We start from the raw sequence: 14,540 nt of genomic DNA, 5'->3' as shown, positions 1-14,540 counted from the left end.
TGACAACCCTCTGTTGTTTATCCTTCAACCAGTTTTCAATCCAGGCGCAAATATTTTTACTGAGTCCAATTTGCTTTATTTTGTACACCAACCTCTAAAAAAAACGTATCAAAAGCCTTTGCAAAATCTAAGTAGACCATATCAACTGCATTACCCTGGTCTAAATTCCTACTTACCTCCTCAAAGCAACTAATAAGGTTAGTTTGGCATGACCTATCCTTCATAAATCCATGCTGACTACAGGGTATTACTAATAATTTTCTTTTCCATTAGGTATTCCTGAATATTATCCCGTATTAAACCTTCAAGTAGCATCCCCACTATTGATGTCAGGCTTACTGGTCTGTAATTCCCCGGTTGTGATCTAGTTCCCTTTTTAAATATATATATATATATATATATATATATATATATACAACAATCCTCTAGATTTATCCCATAGGATAAAATGACTTCCGAAAGATCTCTCTCTCCAAGATGATGGAAATTCAAGATCTACTTATTATGAGGAACATCTCTAGCCCATATCAACTGGGTACTGATCTCCACAGAGTCAAGTTCATCAGAATGGGAAGCAAGCCTGTGGACCAAAATTGCACAGGGAGTATGAACAGGCAAGGAATCAACCCAGCCCCCCCAAAAAGGGTGTGTCGAGCACGGCATTTTAAGGGAAACTTCTTTGTCTTTTGTCACAGAAATTGTATTTGTGATGGTTATGTTTTCATTGAACAATCAAAACACAATTTCAGTGACAAAACGTAAAGAAGTTTGACTTAGAACGCGTGTGCCCCCCCCCCCCGCTTTAGCTATTTGCATTTCTATATTTATACCAACTGAATTCCTTGTGTGTGTCTCTGTGCGTGCGTGTGTGTGTGTCTCTGTGTCTCGCCCTATGCTGCTAATGTGGTCCTCTGCGCCGTACGCTCCATGGAGACCTCTGCGCATGTGCGAGAATGGGTAAGGGCAACTGGCAAGGGCAGTACCTACTAGGCTTGTCTGCATGAGCGATGAAGGGCTGCTGGGCATGCGAGTGAGATAACCACTTTATACACGCATAAGCTCTTTGGACTGACAATTTATGATTGTCCACATCATTGTACCAATAATCGTTAGTGTGTTTTTTCATATTCGTGGATGCTGTGGGTGACGGAGGCACACTAGGGGGTGGTGGTGGTGTTCATGGTTGCACACTCATTAGGACGGGTGCTTTCAGCATCCGCCGCTTTCCTCTTCAACGGACAGGGTGGACGAGCTGTCCCTGTCCGAGTCACACGGAGCAGCACCCCCCCTCTCCCTCCGCAGCAGCGAGTGTGAGTGGGTCGGAGCATGAGTGTCCATGGATCCAGCATTGAGGTGTGTGTGTCCATGGATCCAGCGCTGTTATACCTCCTCTGCTGCTCTTGCAATTCTGCCAGCACTTACTGTACGTTGTTGATGGGGGATTTCTTCCCCATCCCGGGGATCGAGACCCACCGCCTTCCTCTCCCCCCGGCGCAGTGTGTGAGTGAGTGGCCCGGTGCAGCCTGCGTGTGTGCCCATCGATCCAGCACTGCTGGCATTCACTGTTGCAATTCTGCCAGCACTCACGTACTTCCGTCACCCTCAACTGCATTTACTGCCAGGGAAATTTTCTCATGTGGTAGGTGCGCGCAAATAAGTTTCATTTAAAAAATATATCTTCACTGTCATGCGCTGACATAAAGATTGAGAGTACATTTTATTTTCTAAACATGGCTTTATAACTCAGTCCCGATCATAGTAACTTTGCATTCGCTGCTGCATTTTTCCTCAGTTAGGGATCGGTCACCTAATAGATTCTTATGACATAGTAGATATCGTATATTCATTTATATTTATTATCGTGTATTTTGTAGGTTGGTTTTTAAACCGATCTTACACAATGAAGCAACCTTTAGACATTGGTATAGAGGTAGATCGGTAGATGTTGCGTGACTGAGTTCTCTCAATGTTTCAGGACTAAAATATGTGGTCCTGCTTCATAAAGTCATTTGTTTTGTCTGTAAATAGATTAATAAAATTACACGTTTATCGACTTCATCTTACCTGCTTAATGTTTTGTAGTTTCTCTTCTAAAATATTTACATTTTTCTTTAGGCTGCAATTTTCATCTAAATAAAAGGTGGATAATGCAGACGCATTAAGATAATGTACAGTTTATTACAAGAAGGCAATCTAATGATCGCATCCAATTATGCTACATGTTCATGATGAACAGTATTGAGCTTTCAGTTACTCCGACCATGATATAAGGGCAAATTAAGTTATTTGCTGCCAATGTATCCTTTTTATCATCATGTAGTAAGCTACATGAAAAAAAGTAATTCCCCTTTTAAGTTTGGACCAGTATTTGTACAGTACAAATAATGGCTTGAATCTTTTGCATTGGTGTACAATGTACAGTCCAGAAGTAGAATGTGCAGTACAGTCCAGATGTAGCATGTGCAGTACAGTCCAGATGTAGCATGTGCAGTACAGTCCAGATGTAGCATGTGCAGTCCAGTCCAGATGTAGCATGTGCAGTACAGTCCAGATGTAGCATGTGCAGTCCAGATGTAGCATGTGCAGTACAGTCCAGATGTAGCATGTGCAGTACAGTCCAGATGTAGCATGTGCAGTACAGTCCAGATGTAGCATGTGCAGTACAGTCCAGATGTAGCATGTGCAGTACAGTCCAGATGTAGCATGTGCAGTACAGTCCAGATGTAGCATGTGCAGTCCAGTCCAGATGTAGCATGTGCAGTCCAGATGTAGCATGTGCAGTCCAGATGTAGCATGTGCAGTACAGTCCAGATGTAGCATGTGCAGTACAGTCCAGATGTAGCATGTGCAGTACAGTCCAGATGTAGCATGTGCAGTACAGTCCAGATGTAGCATGTGCAGTACAGTACAGATGTAGCATGTGCAGTACAGTCCAGATGTAGCATGTGCAGTACAGTCCAGATGTAGCATGTGCAGTCCAGATGTAGCATGTGCAGTACAGTCCAGATGTAGCATGTGCAGTACAGTACAGATGTAGCATGTGCAGTACAGTCCAGATGTAGCATGTGCAGTACAGTCCAGATGTAGCATGTGCAGTACAGTACAGATGTAGCATGTGCAGTACAGTACAGATGTAGCATGTGCAGTACAGTCCAGATGTAGCATGTGCAGTACAGTACAGATGTAGCATGTGCAGTACAGTCCAGATGTAGCATGTGCAGTACAGTCCAGATGTAGCATGTGCAGTACAGTACAGATGTAGCATGTGCAGTACAGTACAGATGTAGCATGTGCAGTACAGTACAGATGTAGCATGTGCAGTACAGTACAGATGTAGCATGTGCAGTACAGTACAGATGTAGCATGTGCAGTACAGTACATATGTAGCATGTCATGATCCTTGCAGCCACGGATCACTGAGGGAAATAGACCGCAGCAATTCCAAGCTGCGGAGAACACAGTCGTGGGCAGCCTGTACAGCAGGGCTCCCAAACCCAGTCTTCCAGGGCCACCAACAGGCCAGCTTTTATGGGTAACCCTGCTTCAGCACAGGTGGCTCAATCAGTGGCTTTAGTCAAAGACTGAGGGGGTTATGCACAATGCAGTGATTCGTTTTTTAAGTGAGATAAATGCCTTTATTTCTCAATATTGCATGCAGCGCGATTCACAAAGCAGTGATAACACTGCAGTATCGCTCTTAAAAGGCTTTTTATCATCAAAACACAGTCATTGCTAAAAAAATATTGCGTCATAAAGCATTTATCTCACTTAAAAACACTTATAACTGCTTTGTGCATAACCCCGAGCCACTGATTGAGCCACCTGTGCTGAAGCAGGGATATCCCCAAAAACCTGACCCTGCGTTTGATACCCTTGCTGTACACAGACATGGATCTGCTGCCGCTGCCAGAGACACCCACCTTGGGCTGCCAACCTTCCCCGCATTTAGGATTTTCAAGGCAGAAAGTGGCATTTTATAAGTAACAAAATGGTGTACACTTGGTACAAAAATACAAAGTAGGTGTGGAGGCTGCAACTAGAAAGAGGATTCCCCCCCCCCCGCCCCCAAGAAGTTTATAAAGTCAGTAAGCATACAAAGAAACATAAATACGAGGTGTTTATTGCTTACCTCTCATGTTACACTGTATTTCAACGGTTTCCCGTAGCCCTTTAATGACAGCCTGCAAAGCAGCACAATCTTGAAAACAAATTTAATTGTATTGTAAATACAGATAATAACCACTAAGTTTTTTCATTTTAAGGGCAACACACAGTTCTAGTGGGTTTATATTCTGGGGCAAAAATATCTGCAACGAAAGTACTAAAGATAAAAATACCATTAAAATGAATAGGACATTTTCTTTGATACATCTGATGCTGTTTGTTTTGCTCCACAATTGCACAACTTTTTCCTTGATACATAACCTAAGTCAGGGCTCATTAACTGGTGACCAGCATGCCGTATTTGGCCTACGAAAGGTCCCGATATAGCTCTTGGGACTCTCGCCTCATGCTCATTTCATACTCGTTACATATGTGCAAAACAGAAAGTGAATCCCTGCGCTTCTCCCATAGGGATAGCAATCAATGGGGAATATATATATATATATATGTATGGTGTAAATATCTATAAGAAAAAAGGAGACTTTTGGTATACATCCTTTGATCAAATAATGCCAAGCCTGCTAACCACGTTAGTCTCCTTTTTTCTTATAGATATTTACACCATACATATATATATATTCCCCATTGATTGCTATCCCTATGGGAGAAGCGCAGGGATTCACTTTCTGTTTTGCACATTTGTATGGCCATTTCCTTCACTAGCTGCATGCTCTTTACATGGAGAAGCGCAGTGATTATATTTGTTATACTCGTTACATAGGCAGCTAAGTCTCCTTTTTAACTTTTCTTAATCACAATGACTTCGCTCTGGTATTCGCAAGCAAAATACATACAGAGAAGATAGCGTTTCTAGACCTTTTATTAATGAATAATGAGAGGGCCCTATCCGACACAAAAACTTCCATAAGAAGGTTGACTGCAACAGGTACTTAGACGCCTGTAGTGGACACCATCCACAACATATCAAGAACATTCAAATCTACGTAAGTACCAGCACTCACTGTCTAATAGCTAAATGATGAAAACAGTTGTAATGCAGAATAAACATTTAATAATAAAATGAACCAGAAATAAATCAAATGTGTTTGCAGAAACCAGTATCACAAATGGGCATGTCACAAAGTGAGGGGTGGGGGGGGGAAAGAAGGAAAAGGGGAAAAAACATGAAACACAAGGAATATACACAAAAAAAACGGAGAACGGAAAGTATGCTAGGGGGGCGACGTTTCGAGGGACTACCTCTTCATCTGGCCCATTCCCCCTGGTCCAAAAGGACCGAGAGGTACTTCCCTAAGCCTCCCTTCCCCTATACCTGGTCAAATCAGACACCCCTGAAAATAGCTAGTAAACATATAGTGTAAGCTAAATACAGCTAAACAGCTTACACTATATGTTTACTAGCTATTTTCAGGGGTGTCTGATTTGACCAGGTATAGGGGAAGGGAGGCTTAGGGAAGTACCTCTCGGTCCTTTTGGACCAGGGGGAATGGGCCAGATGAAGAGGTAGTCCCTCGAAACGTCGCCCCCCTAGCATACTTTCCGTTCTCCGTTTTTTTTGTGTATATTCCTTGTGTTTCATGTTTTTTCCCCTTTTCCTTCTTTCCCCCCCCCACCCCTCACTTTGTGACATGCCCATTTGTGATACTGGTTTCTGCAAACACATTTGATTTATTTCTGGTTCATTTTATTATTAAATGTTTATTCTGCATTACAACTGTTTTCATCATTTAGCTATTAGACAGTGAGTGCTGGTACTTACGTAGATTTGTTAGTACTATACAGGGGAATAAGGGTCCCCTTTTGTTCCGTGCACCCTGCAATTGCATATATTTAACACCATCAGAGTGCTGTCTATCGTCCCCTTTTACCCTTATATCAAGAACATTCCGTCAGGACAATTTAGAAGATTGAGGAGACATTGCAGACATGATTACGACTTTAATCTAGAAGCAACTACTCTCTTGAATCGCTTCAAAGAAAGAAAAAATGATGCAGCTTTAGTATCCAAATCATTTACTGACGTTAGGCAATTAGAAAGGATAACTCTCATACAAAACAAGATATCACATTATCTACTTAATTACCACATTACGCTACAATGAGGGCGCTCACTCCATTAAAAAAAAATCATTGGTGATGCGCATGCGCGACGGCGGACTGAATGGCTGCTTGAACCTTCAGCTCCGCTCCCAGCCGGCACTAAAAAATCAATAAATGCGCTAAAACCTCACCAAAACTAAAGAAAGTTACCCACATAGCCCGCTGATACCCCCAAGATGTCAAAGGGAACAAGATCAAAGCGCCCCTCCACAGTGATGACAGACTACTATAGCAAGGGAGATCAGCCACGCGCCCGCAGCCAAGAGGGCCTCCCGCTAAGCGGCTCCGACTCGGAGGGAGAGGGGGAGAATGATAACGGCAACAGAATTATGCGGAGACGCGACATGCAGGAATTCTGCACGGACATTAAGAGATGCTTGCAAGCCGAGGTGGCGTCCCTAAGAGCAGACATAAGCAGCATAGGGTCCAGAACTGACTCCTTGGAAAGGAAACTGGACACTACGGTGAAAGCACTCCATAGAACAGATAAACAATTGGCCCAAGTAAAGGACACTATCCAGGACATTCTAGATAAGCAGGAGGACGCCGAAAATCGGGAGAGAAGAAATAATATGAGGATACGGGGGGTCCCAGAAGAGGAGTCCGACCCAGAAGATTTCATGGCCCGGTGGCTGACCCAGCTGATGCCGGACAAAACGTCCCAGGAGCTGCATTTGGATCGCTGCCACAGGGCCCTGAGATCCAGGCCACAACCGGGAGACCCCCCGCGGGATATCATCGCCCGCTTCCACTTCTTCAGAATAAAAGAACAGTTTGCCCAGCTGACCCGTAATAACCCGTCCTTTGAGTCACAGAAGATCCAAGTTTTCCAGGACATTTCCCCCACCACGTTGCTGAAAAGAAAGCAACTTACCCCAATCACCAGGATCCTCAGGGACGAAGGGGTTAAATACCGCTGGATCTTCCCTTTCGGGCTCCTGGTGTCCAAAAATGGGGCATCCACCACAATAAAGAAGGCTGAGGATGGAGGAGCCTTTCTTACAAAACTGGGCTTGCAAGATAAAATCACGGAGGAAGTGGCGGGAAACAGAGCAGCCCCAGATCCAACATGGCGGGAGGTAGGAAGCACCAACAAACACAACAAAAACAACCAAGCCCGCAGCCCACGGTAAAGGGCCAAATAAAGAATTAATGTTTCTCCACAGTTACAGTTGACCCTACCTCTTAGCTAGCCAAAGATGCCCACGAAAACCCCACCAGGAGCCCTCTCATGGCTGCGCCCCCCCCCCCCCCCACGGCACTCGCATCGCAACCCGACAGAGACAAGGTCCTGATCTCCCACAGCATCACTGCACCACTTACCTGTACCCCCGACGGCAGCAGAAGAGGAATAGCGGACATCTTGGACCAGCTCCGGAGCCCAACTGAGAAGGGGAGGCAGCAGATGACGTCAACGGGGAGGAGGCAGCGCCTCACGCGAGAGGTACGCGATCGAGGCGCCACATCCAAGATGGCGGCGGTCGTACCAAACCGGAAGAGGCGGGAGCAAGAACAAGATCCCGGAAGCGGCCCAGCAATCCAATATCACAAGGCACCGAAGGGAGGCTGTGGACAACAGTAGCACAACATACACCAGCAGCGCGGCGCAGGGGGATTAGGACACAGATACATTCCCCACAAGGGAAAGCAGGGAGATAGAGCGGAGGGCAGCAGAAAGTGGAAGGAGCCTGCTGAGGGGAGGAGAAGGAGGGAGGAGGGAGCAGGAAGGGAGAGAGGTAAAAGCTGGAGGGCATACAGAAGCAACAAATAACAAAGGCATACCTGTAAGCTAGGAAGGGGAGATGCCAAGGTAGAAGCCTGCAAAGAGAGCGACGCCATGGGCACGGGAGGGGAGATGGGGAGGTGCAGAGATAGGTCCAGACGGACAGATACCTCTGGGGGGCAATTAAGCTAAGAGCAGCTAATACGAACTAAATTAAAGCTTTGAACTAAAAGGGAAGAGATTATACCTACAGGATGCAGCAGATAGCTTAAGCTCAGCAGGCAATAGAAGGGGCGTCACAAATATAGAGGAAAAGGGGCCAAGTTGTGGAAAGTTATGATTACATGGTCAGTTTTGGGTTTGTGCTCACAGTAGAGGTTTTACGCAGACTATCTCATATGCAAGCTTTAACGAGATCCAAGTTAAGACTAATAAAGTTGATATTTAGACGGCTGGGACGGCGGTCCTATTGTCGCCGTGTGTGTCTACCCTCGGGCTGGGGCAGCTGCCCTAGAACCTGAGGAAGCCCTGGGGAAGAGGTGGGGTGACACGGCCCTCTGGAGAAAGACGGAGTCGGAGGGCGTGCTCCAGAGACCCACCAGACCCACAGGCAAGGGAGAGAAAGTGGTACTATGCCGCTGACCACTCTCCCAAGTTGATATGTGTTTTATATGTGTTCTTTTTCTTCCCTCATGTATCCCGCGTACCTAATGTGCCTACCCTCCCCCACACTGTCTCCTACACAAGTGGTCCACCGCCGAAGCCCCGCACAGAGCTGAGTACTGCAGAGGTACAGAAGCAGCACCGTAGCGGCTCGATACACCCAAAAGCAACACTAAGAATACAAGGTCAGTACCCCGCACCAACATGCCTCTAACATTTATATCCCACAACACCAAGGGACTAAACTCCCCATGCAAACGAAGGATAGCTCTTACTGATTACAAAAAAAAGGGAGCAGACTTCATCCTTCTACAGGAAACACACTTCAGTACCACTAGCGCTCCCAAATACTTCGATAAACAATATACCCAAGTATTCCTATCCTCCGCCCTAGAAAAGAAGCGGGGTGTAGCAATCCTAGTGCATAATAAAGTAGGCCTAATAGTAAATAAAGTAAAGAAGGACCGAGAGGGCAGGTTTCTGATGCTCGTAGGAGCCATAAATGCCGTACCCATAACAATAGCCACGCTGTATGCCCCTAATACCCATGAGGCAGAATTCTTTAAGAAGACATTCGGCGTCATAAAAAAATTCTGTGAAGGAGCCTTAATCCTAGGGGGGGACTTCAACGTGGCTATGAATATAACTCTGGATCGCTCCGGGCCTCACAACCACAAAGCCAATCCCAGATCTGCCGCGTTAGAGCAAGAATTAAAAGACCTCCAGCTAGTGGACGCATGGCGAGAAACCCACCCGCTAGAAAAACTTTACACCTTCTACTCACACCCACACGACTCATTTAGCAGAATCGATTACTTCTTTGTGTCTAGTAGACTGGTCTCCGCGGTCACCCATACGGAGATCCATGATATTTCATGGTCAGACCACGCACCGATCGAGCTAAGGTGCACACAGATAGGGCTGGAAAGGCCAAGAGCAAACTGGAAACTAAATGACTCCCTACTAAAGATCCCAGACCTCGAGAGAAAGATCAAGGAGGAGATTAAAAACTTCTTCAGGGAGAATAAAGATAGCGTTGACTCACATATAACCCTCTGGGAGGCACATAAAGCAACACTGAGGGGGGTTTTGATTAGCATGGGAGCCCGCAAGAAAAAAGAGCGCAACGCAAAAATTATTAAGGTGCAAGCAGAGTTAAAGCAGCACTGGGAACAACATAGAAGGTTACCCAATGCAGCGACCCTGCAACAAATAAAAGACAACCAGATTAAACTAAACCTTCTGCTCACTTCCCAGGCTGAGAAAGCGTTAAGTTGGTCAAAGAGAAGATTCTTCGAGAAAGCAAACAAACCAGATACCTTACTAGCCAATATGATTAATTCCAAAACACGCAATTATAATATCCAAACGTTACGGCGAGAATCAGGGGAACTTACCGCCAACCCCAAACAAATTGTAAGGGAATTCAAAGACTTCTACGCAAAACTATACGACGGAGACAAAGTAGCTAGATCTCCAGCGAACAAGGAGGCCCTAGTGAATTTTCTGGATAGCTCAAATATACCCTGCTTGAGCGGGGTGGACAGAGAGGTGATGGGTAGAGATTTTACAATGGAGGAAATATCGGAGGTTATGAAAAACCTGAAACCCTCTAAAGCCCCGGGCCCCGACGGGTACTCGAACCTTTACTACAAAAAATTTAGAAAACAACTAGCCCCTTATCTACTTCATATGTTTAACCAAGTGCTGAACGGCTCCCAGTTCCCTAGCCAAATGCTCCAAGCGTCCATTTCAGTAATACACAAGACAGGGAAAGACCCACAGGACTGTAAAAGTTATAGACCTATATCCCTAATTAATTCGGACATCAAAATTTACTCTAAATTGTTGGCCAATAGATTGAGTCTTATCCTACCCAGACTGGTGCACCCAGATCAAGTCGGGTTTATCCAGGGTCGGCAAGCTTCAGATAATACCCGACGGATTATTGATCTGATAGAAATAGCCAATCATAAAGACATACCAGTTATTGCGCTCAGTCTGGATGCGGAAAAAGCGTTTGATAGGATAGACTGGCCATACTTGGAAGCCACGCTTGGAGCGTTCGGAATGGGTGACAAATTAACAAAAGCTATATTTGCGCTATATTCGACCCCGTCGGCTAGGGTTGCCCACCAGGGATTCGCTTCGGAACCCTTCCAAATTAAGAGTGGCACGCGACAGGGATGCCCGCTCTCCCCCCTCCTCTTTGCATTGTGTATGGAACCGCTGGCGGCTCAGATACGGGATAGCAAAGACATCTCAGGTATTGCCATCGGAAACCAGACGCATAAGGTGGCACTCTATGCGGATGATGTATTCCTGACAGTATCCAGGCCCCTCACCTCCTTGCCAAACCTGCTAGATCTGCTGGGACGGTTCAATAGGGTCTCCGGCTTCAAAATCAATCAGAGCAAATCGGAGGCTATTAACATAAACCTCCCTAAACACGTAGAAAAACTAATTGCCCTTAACTTCAATTTCCGCTGGCAAAAACAGCAAATTAAATATTTGGGGGTCAATATCACGCGGACATATAACACAATTGGCCAAGCTAACTACCCGCGGCTGATACGGACCCTGAGAGAGGATCTCCATAGGTGGGCCAAAAATAAAATCTCATGGATTGGCAAAATCCACTGCGTAAAAATGAACTTGCTCCCTCGCCTCTTGTATCTCTTTCAAACACTCCCAGTGCCGTTAAGTTTGAAGGAAACTCTCTCCCTCCAAACTGAGATAGATAAGTTTATCTGGGGAGGCAAAAAGGCGAGAGTGAGCAAACAGATAATGCGCACACAAACGGGGGCGGGAGGGCTAGCAGTACCTTGTTTGTTGTCATACTATCGAGCGGCCCAATTATGTCAAATTGTGCAATGGCACACCAACCCCAACTCTAAAAGGTGGGTCGCGTTGGAACGAGAGGCATGCTCCCCATTGGAACTAGAGCATCTGATTTGGTACCCCAAGAAGGTGCGCAATAGCACCAAATTGCCGCTATCCTCAATGACCAACTCGCTATCAATCTGGGAAAGCACAAGGCTCAAATATGGCCTGACCAGCAGGGCATCGGGCATGACACCAATTTGGAATAACCCCCTCTTTGCTCCGGGCCAGTCCAGCACAGATTTCTCTATCTGGAAACAAAATAACATAAAGCGATTGATTGATCTGGAGGGAAGACAAGGAATAAAAATCTTCGAAATAGTCAAATCAGACTTCCATATCTCCAATGCCGAGCTCTTTAGGTACCTCCAGATCAGGGCGTTCTATCAAAAAGTTCAGCCAAAATCCCCTATGACAAATTTCGAAAAGCTCTGTCGATCAGGGACATCCACAGTGAGACTCACATCGCAGATGTACAAGGAAGTGACCGGTTCTAGCACGACAGTAAAGGACAAAACCAGATATATGACCCAATGGGAAACAGACCTAGGAGAGGAGTTGGAGGTAGAGGACTGGACAAAGATAGTGACGGCGACCTCCAAAAGTTCAATGTGCACGACCTTAAGGGAGAACGCATATAAAGTAATGATGCGCTGGTATCACACTCCCACAAAATTAGCTAAATTTCTGCCCAGTTACTCCCCATTGTGCCCACGACAATGTGGACAGCAGGCAGACTTGTTGCACATGCTGTGGTCTTGCCCCAAAATCGTCCCAGTCTGGGACTCAATTAAAGACTGGTTAAACATTATCACAGGTAAACCCGTCCCATTGGATCCATGGCTGTTCCTCCTGAACAGACCAGCAGTCGGGTTCACCAAAGGAGAAAATAAGTTGATAGCTCACTTTGCTATGGCGATGAGGGGGGAGACTGCAGCACGCTGGAAACAGAACATAATTCCCTCAATCCCAAATATTAGACATAGAATTTGGACGGTATGCCAGATGGAAATGCTGACAAGCTTGGTCAACGACACTAGCGAAAATTTTGAAAAGGTCTGGGCACCATGGTTAGCCCAGAGAGAAATCCAGGGAGTGGAGAGGACCTCAATTTGGCCTTGATAGGGACAAATGCGTTCTCCCGTGAGGAAGGGCTCAACGGTGGAACCCGTACCACACTTAGACGCACGCAGCGCTCCCCCCCCCTCCCCCCACACTTCAAAACCCCGCCGGCCCCAAGAGGGACCTAAAGGAAAATGAGAGAGACAAACTAGTCAAAAGTTAGAGGTCCTACGGGGTATGCACAAAGTCCTCAGACGCAGAGAACCAGCATGAGAGAGGCAGAGGCGGAATCATGGAAGGAGACCCCCCCGAACCCCCCCCCCTCCTTCCCTCTCTTTCTTCTCCCCCTCTTCTTGTCTGTCTCTCCCCTCCGACTGCAGGCCGGAGTCCCCCCCCCCTGTCTGTCTGTCCGTCTACCCCGTATGTCCAAAACCCTCTACCCAATTACAAAGTTGAATGTCACATGCAGTAAGCTGATACTGTTTGTTCTTATGAGCCTTTTTACTGTATGCATATTATGAACAAAACAATAAAAAAATATAAGTTGAAAAAAAAAAAAAAAAAATCATTGGCAGATCCTAATGGAAGATCACATTTTAAGTGAAGAACTATCCAAAAATCCAATCATTGTATACAAAAAAGGAAAAAATATAAAAAGAACAGAATTGCCCCACGTGAACTAAGAAATTAAACCCCTAAATCAGACACTGACTTCTTGAACCAAAACAAACATACTTGTTGCTTTAAATGCAACAATTCTAGATGCCCGACATGTAAATTTATAGAAAACAAAGAACACAAAAATATATTAAAAAAAAAATTATGTGGGAAGGACAAACAGAAATGTAAGAACTCGCTTCCTTGAACATAGGAGAAATATCCAATCTGGATTCACGAACCATGGTATATTCAAGTATTTCTTACTTCACCACAATAAAGATCCGATGGAGGACAGGGGAGGTGATAGGCTCAAAAGGGTCACACAAAGATAGAGTTATTGGATATACACCCTTGGTTTGAACGAAGACATTGATTTAGCTAATTTCATTTAAAAGACCATTCCTTTGTTTTATTGTTTCACTATTACATTTATATTTGTTCCAAATTTATCTTAGACCTTTTTACCTATTTTTTATTCTTTTAAATCCACTTCATTGTATACTACTACACTTATTTAATGTATAGTCCTACACAGTGATTCACTATCTATAATTATATCTGCTCCATCTATGCACATCTATGTTACAAAAGAGTTCTTACCAATATGTTTCCGTGTCCTGCTACTATTCAGCAGGTAGTCCTCGCTATCCAACGTTTCCATCCTATGGGACGTTTTTTGACATCGGAATGCCTTATTCGACGCCTGAATGCGTTATTTTTTTAAAACATAACTAATGGAGCTACAGAGAAGCATATACAGTACATCTCTCTATGCTACCAGTCCTCCTGATACCCTGCAAGAAGTATCTCATACGAAATGCGTAGGGATTCCAAGGCAACCGGAGTGTGAGACAACGCGGCGCCGGCATTCCCAGAGTGCATCAGCACTGCATGACCCCACCAGGCTGAACGGAGGATCGCCATCACAACGGTGATGCTGAGAGGTGTCCTCCGCAGCTCAGAGAGGCACGAGATCCCACGGAAGGGATTGCAGCAATCATGGTGGCCAGTGGAGTTCAACTTTTGCCCTGATCAAGAATTCCCTTTGTGAGTGTATTCTTACACATTCTTTTACTAATATTATGTATTAACTAGAGAAGTGTACCTAAAAGGCAAAGTACAGTACACAAAAGAATCCCAGATGATGGCGCACTGCAGACCTTTCTTATATATAATAAGGTCAGAAGCATCTGAAATAGCAATTTTAAATATTTTTTTAATAATTACAAATAATAAAAATAGGTATGTATCCAAAGGAAGGACACGTACCTATAGACAGGTACCTCGGAGTATATCCATACAGTGTTATGGACAAATGAAGGAG

At 45.1% G+C, this 14,540-nt stretch overlaps 1 protein-coding gene across 3 annotated transcripts in view; it reads right to left on the bottom strand.

Annotated features, from left to right (window-relative positions):
- The window catches only part of CCDC152 (coiled-coil domain containing 152), a 63,531-nt gene that overhangs the window by 24,797 nt on the left and 24,194 nt on the right, over positions 1-14,540 (bottom strand). For all 3 annotated transcript variants that reach the window (XM_075588879.1, XM_075588896.1, XM_075588888.1), the window contains exons 4-5: positions 4,130-4,198; positions 2,065-2,129 (exon numbers count right to left, since the gene is read on the bottom strand). In XM_075588879.1, coding sequence (XP_075444994.1) covers positions 2,065-2,129; positions 4,130-4,198 — 134 coding nt within the window. The remainder of the gene's footprint in view (positions 1-2,064; positions 2,130-4,129; positions 4,199-14,540) is intronic.

Source organism: Ascaphus truei, chromosome 1 (genome assembly GCF_040206685.1).
Source record: "Ascaphus truei isolate aAscTru1 chromosome 1, aAscTru1.hap1, whole genome shotgun sequence".
Taxonomy (NCBI): domain Eukaryota; kingdom Metazoa; phylum Chordata; class Amphibia; order Anura; family Ascaphidae; genus Ascaphus; species Ascaphus truei.
Note: the sequence above shows the minus strand (reverse complement) of the source record. Positions and strands in the feature narration are given on the sequence as shown.